The sequence below is a fragment of the Calypte anna genome, chromosome 2 (assembly GCF_003957555.1).
Source record: "Calypte anna isolate BGI_N300 chromosome 2, bCalAnn1_v1.p, whole genome shotgun sequence".
Lineage (NCBI taxonomy): Eukaryota > Metazoa > Chordata > Aves > Apodiformes > Trochilidae > Calypte > Calypte anna.
The window spans coordinates 127,655,276-127,672,733 of NC_044245.1; the positions used below are offsets into that span (position 1 = coordinate 127,655,276).

At 43.3% G+C, this 17,458-nt stretch overlaps 1 protein-coding gene across 3 annotated transcripts; it reads right to left on the reverse strand.

Moving 5' to 3' along the window:
- Positions 1–7,960: 7,960 nt before the first annotated feature.
- On the reverse strand, positions 7,961–16,836 carry GEM (GTP binding protein overexpressed in skeletal muscle). Of its 3 annotated transcripts, none has more exons than XM_030446384.1 (5): positions 16,732–16,836; positions 14,631–14,973; positions 11,508–11,581; positions 10,832–11,036; positions 7,961–9,199 (listed from the first exon to the last, which is right to left on the reverse strand). In XM_030446384.1, exons 2-5 carry the CDS (start codon positions 14,962–14,964, stop codon positions 8,922–8,924), a joined length of 891 nt encoding a protein of 296 aa, XP_030302244.1. In that variant the 5' UTR covers positions 14,965–14,973; positions 16,732–16,836; the 3' UTR covers positions 7,961–8,921. The 3 variants fall into 3 exon arrangements, with proteins under 3 accessions (XP_030302244.1, XP_008500662.1, XP_030302243.1); XM_008502440.2 differs by having other exon boundaries at positions 11,508–11,584; XM_030446383.1 differs by having other exon boundaries at positions 11,508–11,584; positions 16,661–16,743.
- Between the last annotated feature and the right edge of the window lie 622 nt (positions 16,837–17,458).

The window sequence follows — 17,458 nt, forward strand, 5'->3', positions numbered from 1 at the left end:
TTGCACAGAGCAAGCCTGTTCCCCCCTTCATCTGCAGCTGCCATCTCACCACTTCTGAGTCAGTTGTTGGTCCTGTGCACTGCTACCAGTTTAAAAATTTTCTCTTGCTCCTGCCATTGCCTGACTATCCTTATAGGCAGAAAGGAAACTTTCTGGCTGGCTGCATTATGGTTCCAAGCCCCACCCAACCCTCATTCCTATGTGCTTTGAAATGAAAGACTTGCAAGAGGAAGGTGAAAAAAGACAAAAAATAAACAAAGAAAAGGAAAGAAAATGCAGCATTCCTAAGGGCTTTAATTATATTGGCTTAGGAGTATTCAAATCCAAGAGGTCACTGGCTCAGTCTTTTTTTGTCTTTCCAAGGAGAGCAGTAGTTCTCACATGCCCCTCAAGGTCCCTGCTTGCCACTTTGAGCAGGATCCTATGGTTTTTAGTTGTATTTGGCCTCCTGGCAGAGCAGCTGTGGAGTGGTGGGGTCAGCTCCAGCTCAACTGTGAGATCCCAGGGGCTGTGGTCAGAGCAGTGGGTGGTAGATGGGCAGCACCTCTGAGGGCTACGTCTGTGTTGCTGATCACTTCTGATGTAAAGTCTGGTTGCAAAACAGCAAAAATCACAGGGCAGAGAGAAGCCACATGAAGTGAACAGCATCAGTGCTATTTGCACAGCCAGGGATGGCAGGACCTCCATGGGCAGAACAAGGGGACAGCAGTATGTGGTATTCCAGGGAATTTTCTGAGGTGCTGTGCAGGGAAGCTCCTGCTGTGCTAAAATCCTTGTAGATCTGTGAAAAGTCACATTAGAAACACCAGGGGCTTTTTCTTAATTAGAATTAAAATTGTTTTGTTTCCTTTAGCTACACTTAGTACAGACTTCAGCATACGTGTCAATAGCTGATTGTGGCCTTTTATTTCTGTAAATATGGTTAATATTTTTGTAACTGCTTTAAATACATATTGCACGCAGGTTCTGTGGCTTCTGAGGAATTTTTTAATCTTGTAGTACAAGGTCAAAGTCTCAGCATTACCTATCTATGTACCTTACACACACTGGCCTGCCATCAAGATAAACTAATTTTTTTAATTAGCAAGGTTTCTTTGTATTTCAGTAAGCTTTGGCAAAGACTTTGCTGAGGATAGCTACAATCACTTCAGTTCAACATGAGCCATCAGTGTACACTTGCAGCCCAGAAAGCTAACTGGGACTTTGGCTGCATGATGAGAAGTGTGGCCAGCAGCTCAAGGGAGGTGATTCTCCCCATCTACTCTGCTCTCATGAGACCCTACTTCCAGTTCTGGAGTCCCTTTTACAGGAGGGACGTGGAAGTGCTGGAGCATGTCCAGAGAAGGGCCATAAAGATGATCAGAGTGCTGGAGCACCTCTCCTATGAGGACAGACTGAGAAAGTTGGGGTTATTCAGTCTGGAGAGGAGAAGGCTCCAAGGTGACCTTATTGTAGCCTTCCAGTATCTGAAGGAGCCTACGAGAAAGCTGGTGAGGGACTAAATTTTAGGATGTCAGGTAGTGATAGGACTGGGGGGAATGGATTCAAACTAGAGGAGGGTAGGTTTAGATTGAATGTTAGGAAGAAGTTCTTCACCATGAGTGTGGTGAGACACTGGCACAGGTTGCCCAGAGAGGTAGTGGAAGCCCCATCCCTGGAAGTTTTTAAGGCCAGGCTGGACAGGGCTCTGAGCAACCTGAGCCAGTGGGAGGTGTTCTGCACAGTCCCTGTAGTACTGGTAGCAACTCCAGCCTTCCAGAGGCAAGTGTTTAAATCATTTTGTGAATTTAAAATGCTCTGGTTATTTCTCTCTTCTATTTAAACAGAAATTCCCAATCATCATGCTGATGAAATACTGCAGGTAGGAACTACTGAAGTGTCCTTCAAGATGTGGAGCTGGACCATGACTAAGTTTTGCCTGGACTTCTCCCAGCTGGCAGGCCTGTAAGTCCTCAGCCTCAAGGCAGAGCCCATGTTTCTTATCATCCTCATATTCGCAGGGAGCAGATGTACTGTGCTGCCCACAGACTGGAGCTCACCTTCTGCTCCCTGCACCTCCCAAAATGCAGTGAGCTCCATTGAGACCTGCAAAGGCATTCAAAGTGATATCTCAGCCACTTTTGGTTGAAGCAGTACTGCTCTCAACATGCAGAGGGCAAACTGAGATATGTGCTTTTAAGAAGCCTGGCTCTAATCAGATCTGGAGCCAAGGAAGGGATCAAGAAGGCTAACAGCATCCTGGCCTGTATCAGAAATAGCATGGCCAGCAGAACTAGGGAGGAAATTGTGCTCCCATACTTGGCACTGGTGAGGCTACACCTCAAGTAGTGTGTTCAGTTTTGGGCTCCTCAAGACAAGAAGAACATTGAGGAGCTGAAACTTGTCCAGAGAAGGACAACAAAGCTGGTAAAAATCTAGAGCACAACTTTTATGAGGAGAGTCTGAGGGAACTGGAGTTGTTCAACCTGGAGAAAAGGAGGCTGAGGGAAGATCTTATTGCTCTCTACAACTACCCGAAAGGAGCGAGATGGGGGTTGGTCTCTTCTCCCAAGTAACAAGTGACAGAAGTAGAGGAAACAACCTCAAGTTGTGCCAGGGGTGATTTAAATTGGATATTAGAAAAAAATTCTTCACTGAAAGGGTCTCCAGGTGCTAGAGTAGGCTTCCCAGGGAAGTGGTGAACTCACCAACCCTGATCTATTTAAAAGATGTGTAGTAGTGGTGTTTCGGGACATAGTTTAGTGGTGGACTTGGCAATGCTGTATTAACAGATGTATTCAATGATTTTAAAAGTCTTTTCCAACCAAAACCATTGCATGATTCTATGAAAAAAATTAGGGTGTCATCCTTAATCCTGAGGTCTCTGTGAGCTTAGAGAAGCCTCTTCTTAACTGCATTCTATGCATAAAGTTACTTTTACAATGGAAATGTTAGTTGACTAGTGGGTCTACATGCTTTCATGGGTTGTAGTAATTTTTAATGGCTTTCAGCAATCTGGGCTGCAAGTTACAGAAAAAGTTCCCTGTACAAATGGAATGGAAAATTATATTTGCACATAAATTTGATTCTTCTCTATCCAACATGCCTCCAGCTCTAAACAGTTTGGAGAAAAGTCTGTATTTAGTCTCTACACAGTATCTTGTTTCAGTGTGTGCCAAAGTGCAGAACACTTCCCACGTTTGGGTGCCACTCATAGGAGATAAGAGCACATCTTAAAGAAAGTATCAGATAGCCCAAATGACACCATTTCCTTTTCATGAGGGAAAATGACATAACTTCTTACCCACAAACAAAACAACAGATCCTTATTTAGCACTTTGTCCTTATTTGATTCAATAAAAAGGATACTGTCTAGTCCTCAAAACACCACTAGTGTGGGTGACATCAGCTGGACGACTTGCTTGAGCAAACATCTGGCAGGACTAGTGGCAGTGCTCCTTGTATAATGCAATCCTAAACACTGACAGGGTTGACAGAGATGCTCTTTTCCACATTGCCACCACTTTTCAGTTTTCCATATAAGATTTCTAACTGCAAGAAGGCTTTGATCTAAGAATCCTTATGAAGACAAGCTTTGTTCCATGAGGAATAGAGAAGTTGTGTCCTGCAGCCAAACAGGGACAGTCTTAAGCTCACAAACCAAAGAATATCAATTTGCTTTGCCAACAATATCAGAGGAGAGTGTTCTGTATGGGTAAAACACTTGGGATGTGAGGGGGGGCATATTTATTTCATCACATATCTAACCCACAGGCTTATTTACTACAAGCTCTTTCCATACTTTCTTTCTTAACAGCCTAAAGAGTATCTGGGACATGGACAGGAACCCAGCATGCTCCTGCCAAAGTGTTTATTTATTGATTGATTGATTGATTGATTGATTTTTACATTTCCAGGGCTTCATCAGCTGGACACAACATGAAGCCACGGCACAGATTCTACAGGAGCTTCACCAGGGAAAGTCCAAGTGCCCAAGGATTTCAGGCATACACTGGTGTAGCTGGATGGTTCCCAAGTATGACTGGTAACAAAAGTGCTGCTGCTATGGATGCTAGGGGAGCATCCTAGCTCCAGTGATTCACTTGTGAACGGATCAGGTTGAGAAACAGTGGAAAGATTGCAACTAGAGGAGGAGGAAAGACTTAACATGCAGAAAACTGAAAATATAGCTGAAAAGCAACTAAAAGGATACTGTGGTGGCAAAGCTTGAGAACTTCCTACTAGTCATCACTCAGTGATTCAGTATTTTTTAGAGAGGAAATACATCCTGAACACCTTCAGAGCAAAGCTGTGAAAAATACACACATGTTAGTTAAGCCACAGGCAGGCACAAAATCTGGATCCTGGATATGTCAAAATACAGTTAGGCCCATTCCAAGTTCAAGGGAAATTAAACCACTGGGCAATTCAGTGAAATGGGAGAAAACTTGGCAGAGCTGGAGGTCCCTTCCCCAGAGAGGTGGTCGTTGTCCTCTTCACCCTGGGAGTGCTGCCTGCCCAGTGCCCTCAGGTCCCCAGCCTGATCAGCTTCCCTCAGATGGGCAATGCTAGGTCCAGTGGGAGATGTGGCATCCCAGGGATGGCTGCACCCATGAAGGCAGTCAGGGGGGCACAAACTCCACTCCCTGTATGTGGTACTGCCACAGTCAGACATCAGTCAGAGTATCCATGTGATATTCTGAAGTTTCCCATTAAAAATTTCTACCTCCCTTTCTTTTGTCAGCTCATAGAGCACACCAGCTCCAGGCAACATCTGCCTTGCTAAGTGGAGGGTTTTGGGTGCTCACAAGCAGAGTCTCTGCCTTCTGCACACCATGCAGAAATATCTGAAATACGATGTCTTCTTGATGTCAGAGCACTTGTACAAACTTGCTGTTCAGCATAGAAAGCATAAATAGACAGACACAGCTACCACCTAGAAAATAATTTGGTTTTCAAATTACTCAGGCATAACCTTCAAAACCTGCAGGAACAGTGTTACCCTAATCAGTTTCTTAGCAAATTATTAACCAGGTGATGAGACAGAGCTGGCGTGAGCCACACAGGACGAGGCTGCTCTCATGTGGGGCTGCATTGTCCTCACTGGCTGACAGCAAGGAATCTCTGGCAGAGCAATTGCTAAAACCACAAGTAATTGGTACACTGAATTTCAGTGTCTTTTGGCAAAAAGCCTTTGATGATCTTACCTAGGTGATCACAGAGGATAAACATGGAAATATTGCCAGCCCCTGTTTGATGTGGTCACTGAGAGAGGAGGTCCTGCTTCCCATGACGTCTGCATGTGTGAGGGTTAAATCCACAGTGCTTCCATTGATTTTATTGATAATGTCTTTCTTTTACTTGGCTAAATTTTATCAATAAACTGAACACACGTAGAACCTTGTGAATGTCCATAGAGCCAAAGTAATGAATAATTTCTTAGCGTAGTTTTGTCCCAAAGCATAAATAAACCTTTCTTCTTGCATTTAATCTGTCACGATTAAATTAATGCCGGGCATACTCCCTAATTCCTCTTGTTGATCTGGTCTGTCTTCCTAAAAAGAGCTTTTTATAACAGCTATTACACTATAATTGGCATTCCTTGTGTTCTTAGCTTTTTTCTTTTTCTGTATTTATTTTATTTTATTTGGACTCTGTTACAGTTTTGCCATTTTGGCCTTGGTGTGCTCACTGCTGTGACTCACGTATTCCACTGCCACTGCCAGATCTCTGAGGCAGACATTGTAATTATCACATTAGGATCTGTCATTGTAGCCCTGACTGAGTAAATAGCCAGAGCAGTGATTAGAATTGCTGATTGATCCGTTTGGTGGTTTGGGATGCTCACATCTGAGATGAACAGAGGGATTGTGGATATTAAGAGTCTGAAATGCCAGCATTTCAGATTAAATTACTATTAATTAGTCATTCCAGGTACACTAGATGTTATATATAGTAAGCAGAATGTATTTGACATCTGGAGAGATAAGCTACAATGGTGACTCAGATTCATCTTATAAGCTGCAGAAGGAAGCCCTGGCTCTGTGTGTCCACAGCTCACTGGAGACACAAAGCACACAGCAGATGAGCAGGGGCACTCCCAGGTGAAAATGGCAATGCCCTTCTGGCATGCACCTTGAGCATTGGAGTCCCAAGTGGGCATTTGGCCCATAGGACCAGGAACGAGCTAGAGCTCATCCAAAACAAGAAATGTGCAGAGTGTAGATCCTCAGCACCATCCCTCTCATTCCACATTCAGAGGTCAGACATTAACACACCCTGACAGCTTCTGAGCAAACTGAAGCAACAGCACCATGGAGGGAATGTTTTTGCTGGTGGATTTTCACCCCACAGCTTCCTCCCTGCTCTTTCTGAGAAGTCAGGGCAAGCCAGGAGCCTGCAGGGTAGACCAGGAGGGTCAGCAAGATGTTGACTTTAACATGCAAGGTGGATGTAGCTCTTTAAATGATTTGTGTCCAGAGGCAGTGCTGTGCTGTTCAGAGGGATCAGCCCTGGTCCAGAAGCAGCACCAGAAGACAGACTTGCAGCAATGTCTGTTTCCCCTGCCATGGGAAAAACATGGTGTTGGGGCATGTTATACATGACCAGTACACAGCTCTTTGTGGCAGCCTGTGGCATGTCTGAGGAATGGGCCTACCACACTGTTTATTTCTTTTTAAAAATCAATATGTTTTAGAGGGAAATGTTGATCTCCTGGAAAGGCACAAGAGGTGATGAGAGAGTCAGTGTAAAGTTACTAGTTAACACCAAATTTTTATGATAACATCTGTGCACAAAAAGGATATTGTGAGCATGGATAGCTCCTACCTCTTAAAGGCTGTCTGATCAACATGGACACTTTGTGTATCTTCAAAACCTACTTGGTGTAGATTTGTTGGATCCAGAGCTAGACTGAGGAAATGTGCTGGACGTGTTCAGCTATACTTTCAGTTCTTTAAAATTGATGTAAAAATTTGATTCATTTACAAGATTTTACTTCTATTCTTGAAAGGGGAAAAGGTTCTGAGAGTTTAAAAGTTCTGAAAACTGATACCAGAGTGAGTACCATTGTCAAGATTGCTCTGGCTTGAGCTGAAGTTGCATGCTGACAGCTCCAGAGAGCTCATTCAAATCCAGCAGCAAGGGTCTTGTCTGTGCTCCTTTCAAACTGTTGTTTTCTGTTCTCGCCGGCCGTTTATTCTACATCAGGAATTCCCTTCCAGAGAGTTCTGAAGACTGCACAAGCACAAAGTCATCCATCATGTTTTACCCTTAGAGAACTGCTAAATTCATCCCCTCAGCAGAGGCAGTTTTGGGCAAACATTCAGCAAGCTCCCTCCTTTCCAGAGCATTTGCTGCATGAGAGCTGTGAAGCTGGAGATGGAGAAGCCAATTCACACCTAATTAGTGTTTCATTTTGCTGCCTTCATACTCAAGGAAGATGAGCTGCTAGGCTGCAGAGTTGGCTTTTCTGAGCCATCTGTGGGAAAAATGCAATGACTGTGCCTCTACCTCGAACTCTCTGTCATGTGCCCACAAAAACCAGCAAAGTCTGGAGGAAAATAATACAATAATACGCCACATTAATTGAGTTAGGGAACACCATGGCAGCTACTTGCTCGCTATCCCAGAATACAGCATTTCACTTTGTCGCCTCTAAAACTGGGGTAAAGGTACTCATTTAAATTTCTAAAATATTTTCAGAGAGAGGGCCAAATACCTTTCTTAAGAATGAATTATTTTTGTCTTTGTCACCACAAGCCCATTTCTCATGAAGGTTACCATGGCCTCATAGCTCTGCGGCTGTGGATGATTCTTGCTTTGTGATTCTGAGTTGCTAAGTATCCTGTGTTCAGAGATGAAAGCAATCCTTGCTGTACTTGTCATATAACAATCTTGTGCAGCATTCAAAATATTTTCCCAACTTGAAAACATTCTTAGGGATTTCCTGCTGAGGCTCACAGGCAGTCATATATTTTATTTATTTTATTACAAGGCATGTAAGTAAAAACTTGCATATCTGAAAAAAAAGATATTGTATAGAAAACAGTAATAAAATTAACATTATTCTTTTAAGAAACTTGGTAATAAATACATCTCCCCTCAACATTAAAATGCTTGTTATTTTGCACAACAATAAATCAGCGTAACTCTGGCATAGAGAAAGTCCAAGGCAGGATGAAACAAGTCCATGTGGTTTCTTAAAAAAGCTCAAGTGATTTATAAAGGTTTGGCATCCTACACTTGATGCACTTTGATACAACTTGCACAGTAATTTTAATTTTAGTATGATTTTTAAACAGTCTCACAGTATGAAAATATAAGAGGAAAAATTGTTTGAATATAGGATTTTTCCTTTAAATATTTTCAAAGTAAGAGATGTTCAAACTCATTGAAACTAATCCTTGAAATAAAATAAAAAATACCAAAAAAACAAGTGTCTTGGTTGCTATTCTACAAAAATGCAGGTTTCTCAGCTGTGGGTGCTCAAGCCTGACCAGCCAACTGGCAAAGGACCAATCCCCAGTCAGTTCCTCAATTCTTTACACATTTTTAAAAAAAGAAACAATAATAACAAGGAGAGAAAGCAAAAGAGTGTAGTATTCACTTCTCAAATCAGGATGGCTCAAAGTTCTTATGCTATTATCCAAAGGTGAGAGTAGGAAGAACAAGTATATTCCAGAACGCTTCCCTGCATAACTTCAAGTCATTCTGGTCTACACTTTTCTTTTAAAACTACTGAAAAAATACAAGGAAGAGAGATATTTCCATGCACTGTGCTGTTCATATGCCAGCACGTATCATCACAATCACAGCTGTGAACCTAAGTCACTTTGATAGCCCAATCTAATATAGATTGATTGATTGATTGATTGATTGTCCCACAACATAATTAGAGAGTGTCCACAAAATGCCACAAGCTCTGGCAAGGTCCAGCGTTCTTAAAGTACCGATAGATCATGGCAAGACTTAGACTTGAGTTTGAAGGCCATGTTCTTGTTGTTCTTGGCAACTATTTTTCCCCAAAACCTCCTGGCTTTCTTGGGGATGCTCTCTCTCCGTTTCTGGTACGCCAGCCTCTTCTCATTCTTTTCCTTGCTGTCCCTCCGGAGCCGCACTTGCCGCACGATGCCCTCAAAGAGCTCCTTCACGTTGTGCTGCACGGCCGCAGAGGTCTCGATGAATTTGCAGTCAAACACCACGGCACAGGCTCTCCCCTCTGCAAAATTGCAAGGTGGATGTGTCACACAGTGTCACACACTGTCACACACTGTCACAAGTGAGGGGGGGGCAAAGCAGCCGCAGGTGGCCATGTGTGGGGGGGCAGTGACACAGGGGGAATTCCTCAAGGCTAAAATAGGCACGGATAAGTCTTTAATCACCTCATGCCGCCTGCTAGCCTATGATTCATCTGCTCTGTGTCACAATCCTTTCCCAAAGAGGAGGGGTGAATCCCCTCCGGGAAAAGCCCAGTCCCTGTCAGCTGTCAAGAGATCTGGGGATGACCAGCTCGGAGGCTGGGAGGTCAGCAGTGACTCCAATCACCTGCTCACCTTACATGCAGACTCCCTCATCTTCTGCATTAAAGGGTGATGACAGCACCAGCCACAGCACAGCTCATGTCACCGTGGGAGGCAGAGCCCAGACTCCTCCTTGAGTCATGGGTATCAAACAAGGTCTTGGGACAGCAGCAGCTTTGGTGTGAATGGATGCACGTAGAAAATCCTTAAATAAAAGCAGAACTATGCTTACAGCTTTAAAGGTGTATCTGAAATCATAGTTCTGATCCTTCATTGAGTGAACCTAAGATAAAATTGACAGCTGTCTGTCACACATAAGCCAATTTATTCTGTCTTCTGTCTTGCCATGTACTTTGACCAGGATGGCTAAAATGCACCTGACATATTTCAAAAGATTTTTCAAGTGAGGCAGAGGAGGAGACAGCAAATAAGCATCCTTTGGCTCCTCATGAGCTACCTCAGTTCAAACCCTTCCCTTGGGGCAACTGTGACAGAGGCCAGAGAAACTGTGCATATCCCCAGTAGAAAAAAAAATCCTAATTTGATTGGGAAATAGAAAAGACAAATGGAGGCAGAGAGAAGAAAACACCAAGCAGAAGAAGCTATGTTTCTGATGGACCAAAATGAGATAATCTAATGCATTAATAATGTGTGTTATGCTGTGCCACCTAAGTCTCATGAAAGACTGTCCAAGAAGAGATATTACTGACTACAGATTTTGGGAGCCAACAGCAGCTTTCCCAGCAGTCTCTCTATTCCTGTTTATGGGCTTGGGGGTGTTATGAGAGTGACACAGGTGGGTTATTCTTTTGCATGCAGCAGTGAGGACTCTCAGCATCCCAAAGCAAGGCAACAAGGAGACCTCTCCTGAAAGATGCCCAGTGCCTGCCCAGACAAGCAAAATGACTTATGAGAGTGAATTTTAATTCATCTGGAAGGCCAGATAACTGGTTAAATGAAAAGATAATCTTTGGCAGCAGAATAAAGAGGGCTAAAGACCATATGCAAAAGCACATATTGGAAGCCCAAAGAGTTTCTAGCTACCAATGCCACAGCAGTCTCTACACAAGGGACTGAGGCAGGCATGAAATTGAAGCTGCTTTTGTTTTGTTTCTTAATTTTAGAAAAGGAATTATCTGACATGTAACAGAGAGGCTGAAGGACCTTTCCCAGTCCTCTGCCCTCTGTTCCAATCCTCTGCTGGATTATTGCTCATTTATTGCCAAACATGATGCCAGCAGACTTCCTCAGCCAGAGCTCTACATTTTGTTCGAAAGCTACTAGATGTCCCTTAATGTTTCCATCAGTTTTACCCTCATCATTTTTCTCACCTGCCACTGAAACTTCCCGGCACCTGACAAGGTCACTTTTGTTGCCAACCAAAATGATGGGGATGTCCTCTTTCTGGCGTGCCCTGCGGAGCTGTATTCGGAGTTCAGAGGCCTTCTCGAAGCTCGCTCTGTCTGTGATGGAGTAGACAATCAAGTATGCATCTCCCACTTGCATGCAGTGCTCTCGAATCCATTCTCCCTCACGCTGTTCAAACAAAACAGTCAAATATTGTTATTCCCAGAGAGATTTAACTTAAAAGGTATAACATTAGAGAATCCAAAAACATTCCTAATGTAGCTGTAATGGGTATGGTTTGAATCACAATTATACTAAAAGTAATTCCAATGAGGTGATGGTATGAATACTTCACCACAAAGGAGGGTAAAACTTGCCCCAAATAATTAATTGTGCTGGATTTTGTCTGGAATGAACACAGTCTGAAAAATGCTTTGAATGTTTTGTTTTATCATTAAAAAAATAAAGAAGGCTCAAGCTTCTCAGGCTCATACAGCAGGGCTGTTAGGCATGCTTAGCTTGGTGTAGACGTGAGCTTAATACCATATTTTCCCTAACGCTGAAGTGTGGAAAACACCTACTTTCCTTCCCAAAGCATACCTACTTTGGTCATTTATATACACTATTCTTATGGCATTTGACCAGAGCAAGTTAAAGTACCTTATTATCCCACATGTCAATCAGGATAATGGTCGCACTTTCCCCATCCACCATCAGGGTTCTTTCATACGTGTCTTCTAGAAAGAAAACCAGAAAGGTTGGAAACATATTATATGACATATTGTACATCATAAAAAACAAATAGTTAAACATGTATCATTTGTTCACAGTTCCAGTTATTGAGCCATGTTTTATGCTGGCTCACATTCAGCTCTTTCCCCATTTCTATCAGCACTGAACCTGCCCTCTGTTCTTTACTGGTTATCTTACTTTCCATGATATATGAAGGAGGCTGAAAGATCAGGAAACGCGATGTTCATTATTTTGGCTGATATTCTCTTTATCTTATGTGGGAGAGAGAAAATAGAACCAGTGGAAGAAATAACCAAAGACTGAACATTTGCCCCATGGGAGCAGCAGAGTCCAGCGAGGCTGAGTAATGGAAAATATTTGCTTTCACTTTAGCAGGGACAGTTCACGGGTGAACAGTCACTGCTGCTGAGAGCAATATAGCCAACAGCCCACAAAGCAATGAGGAAAAGCTTTTGTGAGACAAGAGTTGTTGAGTTTTAGAGAGGCTGAATGTTCTGCTGCATCGTAGTTCTCTCTCATTCCACAGTTTCCCACATAATCTTTGAAGTCAAAAAGCAGTGGAATCAGTAAACCACAAAAGTTCTGCTATTTTGTACTGAGGCCACAGAAATTCATATCTAGGTTATAAATGCCATGAGACAAAGTTCTGCTTAGACTGGGAGGGTGGGCTGTTCTCACTTATAACATGGATCAAGCCTTGCTGTGAAACCTCAGTCTAGCTTCTTCTTCACATACTAATTTTCCTTCTTTCTCCCAATTCTGGGAACATTTGTATGAGCAGTATGGGGTTTGAACTCATCTGTAGTCTTGCACTGCTGTTCAATAAAAAATGCCAGGCTTTGGGCTCCTGAGCAAACCATCCCTCTCATGGCAGTGTTTAAGGAGTCTAACTCTATCCCTGTAGATGGGTCTGTGTCTTAACCCTTGCCTCATAGCATTTCTCTCAAGCATTAATGGAGTGAACTTTCTCCTCAGTGGTAATCAGAGCCTTTCCTCAAAGTCAGGAATCTACACCCATGCAGAAAAACAAAATATTAAACATTTAAAATAATAGAAAAAAAAAAAAGAGACAGGCTTGGTGCATCTTAAGATAAGGAGATGATAAAGGCAAAGCTAATCAAGAGGAGCATTTTTCCTTGCAGGCCCAATAGCAGGAGAGTTGTGTTCACCAGTCCATAAAAGCCACTGCATTCCCTCTGTGAGCTGGCTGCCTTGAAACCATCCTCTCAGGTAATAAAATTTCCACTTTACAAGCTTAAATTTTGAGAAGAGCTTCTTCAAAGGACCAAGCAGCTGAAAGGAAGCAAGCTCCATATTCAGCAGAGGACAACATCCAGAGGGGCTGATTCTCCACTCTGTTACACATGGAGAGGCTAAAAACACAGAACCCTACTCTTCAAAAACATTATGGCCATATTCAGCCGTGCACCTTGGTTAATCAGAAAGAACTTCTGTAAGATACAAAACACACTGAAAGTGAGCAATTAGTTCATCTCATGCTTATTTTGATGTTGACACTGAACAAGGAGAGATAAAACAACAGCAAGTTTTCCAATCCCTCAGCAGACGTGGCCTTGAAAATCTGTCAGTGCTACGCTCCAAGAAATATTGCCAGGAGTATGAATGAAGGAGGAAACCATATGGCTTCATGTGGAAGAGAAGAAAGCTGTCTGACAAGGGTGTGCAAAGCAAATCAGCTGCATTTTCTGACTGCTTGCTTAAGAGTCCTATGGTAATACCACTGGTGCAGCATGAGGAAATGTTTCACCAGAGATACTCGAGGCTGAGGAATGAGATTACAGGTAAAGTCAGTGGTAGAAGCTGAGGACAAGGTACACCTGGATAATTTACTCAGAATTACTGCACCATGGGGAATTTCAAGTCCCCCAAAAGGCACAGAGGTCTGTGCCCCCAGCCTGTGACAGCAAGTCAGGAAAATGTGGATCCAGCCTTCCTGCTGCTGGGCTGTATGAAATCCTGGGTACGAACCCATCCTGCCTGTGCTCCACTGAGGACAGGAAGAGAAGCCCAAAAGTTCTGTGTGATAGCACTGGCACCACCACACCAAGGGAGCACAGACAGGAGAGGGGAAGGAGGATATGGGAGAGATGAGGAAGGTCCTGAATGCTCATGAGCTAAACCTGCCAGCAGCCCGCATGCCCTCCAAAAGTGACAGTGTCTGACTCCTCAAAGCCACAGTGGATTTCTGTTGAAGTAAAAGTCACATATAGTATAGGTCAGGGCTTGGCACCACAGCTTCACCTTCTGCGTGATCTGATCTTTGGGATTAAAGACCACTTTGTAATCCCAAACAAAGCAGGAGAGAACAGCAAAAGGGGAAGCTTCAGAGAAACCTTACAGCTTGTGCCTTTTCCCCCTGTGTGGGCAATAGGAATTTTCCTACACTGCTGAAGGACCTTTGTCTGGTTTTCCCCTAGAAATCCATGTTGTGGAAGTAACATGAAATGAGGAGTAGATACACTTTATCCAAACTCCATACAGCCTGTGCTGAGGTTCTAAGTTTATACAGAATGGCTGAGATGGCCACTAATGACAAATATTTTGGAGCACCTAAAAACCCAGCAGTGGGTTATTAGATGTTACTTATTAGTATTTGCTTCTTGTAGACCACAAGGACTTTCAGGATTTTTCTCTCCCCAGAAAGCTGAAGTCAGCCCCAGAGAGACAGTGGTGACATAAACGCTGAACAAGCATGACAGCTGAACCAGCATTCTGTGTAGCATCATCACAGGCAGCAATGAGGCAGCTTCCAACAGGTATTTTGAAATGAAGCATCATAAGAACCTGAATTGTTCTCTTTCAGAGACTCTCAGTCATGGTTGGCATGTATCTTACTCATCTTGCTTTGTCATTTTCTTAAGTGAGATACATGTGTTGGATCCATTCTGGTGATCAGATCCAAATGGTTTGTAGCTCAGTTTTTGACTAAATGGCCTCTCTGATTTTCTGTGTCAATTACTACTGACCGCAGGCAAACACAAAGCCCCTAGGACAAACACAGACACCTACCTCCCAGCACCTCACAGTCACTGTCGATGCTGTCGTGCACCCCTGCAAAGATGTTGGCCAGCGAGGACTTCCCTACGCTCTGCTCCCCAATCAGCACAACCCGGTAGCAATTGCTGCCAGACTCCGAGGAGATGACAGAGTCTGATGACTCTGAGGACCAGCTCCTTCTGTAGTATTCATCAGGACTGATGGTGTATCTCTTCTGTGGGTTGTACTCGTTGGAGTCTTTCTGGACCAGCAGATTCTTCCCGTCAGCAGGGATGCTCCATCGCTGCTGCTGCTGCTGCAGGCTGCTGTTGTGGGTGCGACGCATGGTAACGTTGTTGAGGGTCATTTTTTACCCCTAGTGAAAAATAGGGAAATCACAAGCATTACCCACAAAACGTTTAGAAATGCACTGATGCCTTCTTCTTAACTTAAAGACAGCATGTCCTGCTTTTCTGCAGGGCTCTAGTATACCAGAGCTAGACTATTAGACTTTCTGCACTCTTTTGCAGTTACTGGTACACGAAGAAACATTTCTGGTTAGTGAGTCGGAGGCTTTTTCCTAGGGATGATACCACCCTCACACCCTAAATCCTATCTTTATTTAGCCTTTACAAGCTCACGGATCTGCTAGGTGCAGCCCAGCCCTGGAGAGGCACTGCTGTGTCCTAGAAGGAGAAGGAAGGGGCAACATTCACCAGGGCTCTCCTACATGGGAACTGCATTCAGGCTGAAAGGCAGCCTACAGTACCAGCAGCACCCACAGGTACTGGTCCCCATCCTTTTTTGCCTAACTGGCAGCAGAGAGGGACCACTCCCAGTTTTCCTCAGCTCCCAGTGCAGCTGGGTGTACAGCACCTTTCATGTTCTCTTAGCTGAGGGCAAAAAGTTTTGGGAAAGCACTTAAGGCATCAGTCACTGCACTCTTAGACGACCCTGATATGAGGGAAGAGACACGCAAGCTAGTCTTGCTATGATGGGCTGGACTGGGGTCTTGTCTACATCCAGGTAAACAATGAATGACTGCTTCAGGCAGTGGCTTTTTGGTTAGTAGTAAGGAGTACACAGCCAAGTCCAGTGGCTTTTCTGAGGAGATACAAATTCTAACAACCGCAGAAGGCAGAGCTGGGAGAGAAAGCTCATAAATTTACAGACAGTAAATCAACAACTTCACTTACTGCACAATCAGCTAAGTAGGTTTACTCTTCTTATCTAAGCATGGCTCTTAATTACATTTTACTCAGCAAACTCTATTTTGCCTTGCTTGGAGGCAGAGGACAGTGATGTCATTCTCAGGGGCCAACAGCTACCATTTTTAGGAAAGTTACTTCAACACATTCCAGCTCCCAAAGTGACACTTATTCAGACATTTTGCTTTTGCAATAAATCTGATGTTTCTCTGCTCTCTTTTCCATATTAGTAACGAGCATAACTCTGGATAAAATGCACCCAAAAACTTTCAAAGCTGAATAATAGGTGATGAACAGAAGAAAGTACAGCCAAGCAACTGAACTTCTCACAAAGAACTGTTCTTCTCACAAAACTGTCTGTAAACTTCTTTGAATAAATGCACAGCAGGACATAGATGAAATATACAGAAAAAGCACACATGATCTGAACCTCTTGCTGCATACACAATATTTTCTCTGTGATGTGCAGTACCTAGCAGCCAAATTAGATGGTTTGCATAGTGCCAGTCACAGTAACTTTTCCAGCAAGAAATATACCTCAACCTGAAACCAGGAACCAATCAAAGTCTGCTACACAGACAAAAAAAAAATATTTACTGTAACTGAATTTTAAGAGGCATATTTTTCTTTGCAGTTCCTCCACTGAAAAGCCCAGATGAGAAAAGCCACCTCTGATTCAGTCAAACAAGAGAGCCAAACTCGCAACCAGCATAAACATTCACTCTCTTAAACAGTTGCAAACATTAACCCTTTATCATTTCACCCCTAACAAACTATCATCCTTCATTAAACAAAGCCAAACCGAGTCCATATCGCAAATTATGTCCCAAGTTGAAACTGATTTTGATACCCCACCCTGCAGTTCCAGCTGTCTGGGTCTCTAGCAGTGCCAGGAAAAGCCTGTGTCTGACCCAAGGCTGCCTTACTTCTGCCAGGCTCCTCCAGGCAACCACGTCCTTTGTGAGCTCTGCCCTTCTCTCCCGGCGAGTGCTCTGAGCTGCTCGGCCGAAGTAAATCCTTTCCTGCTTTGGGGCTGCCTCTTTAATTCTTTCTCAGCAAACCTGGTTTATATTAAGCCCATCTGATCAGAGTCAGGGCTTTTCCGTGACGTGGTTGGCCTTTTCCATACAACAGCCAGCCCCCAGCTGGGAGGAAACAGACACGCAGAAGAGCAAAAACTTGCAAACAGTCTCAAAAAGACTTACTCAGAATCATATGATTGTTTTAATATTGCCAGTAAAATAAACACATTTGGTTCTTGCATGGTGAAAACAGGAAAGTGGAAAAAACCAAAATAATCCATGTCATTTCACCTCACTCAGTTTTTCATTCAAACATTAGCAAGATTGATAATGTTTTAACAAAGACATAAGTTTCATTAATGCATAAAATGCTGTAAATGTATTGTGTTCTCTGTCTGCAAAATATACTTAGCCTCCTGCTGGGGGGCTAAGAATTAAATAGTTCTATAGAATTAAATAGTTAAGTAATACCTTCAATTATCCTAAAAACAGGAATATTATTCTGGTTTGTTTTTTAAAAATAAATCTAATCAATACAACCCTATTTTTCTCTGTCACCCTCCAAATGACTGCACCCAGTTTCCTGAACAGCACAATCAGCTCTCACTTCTGCTGCAGCCTTTACCAACAG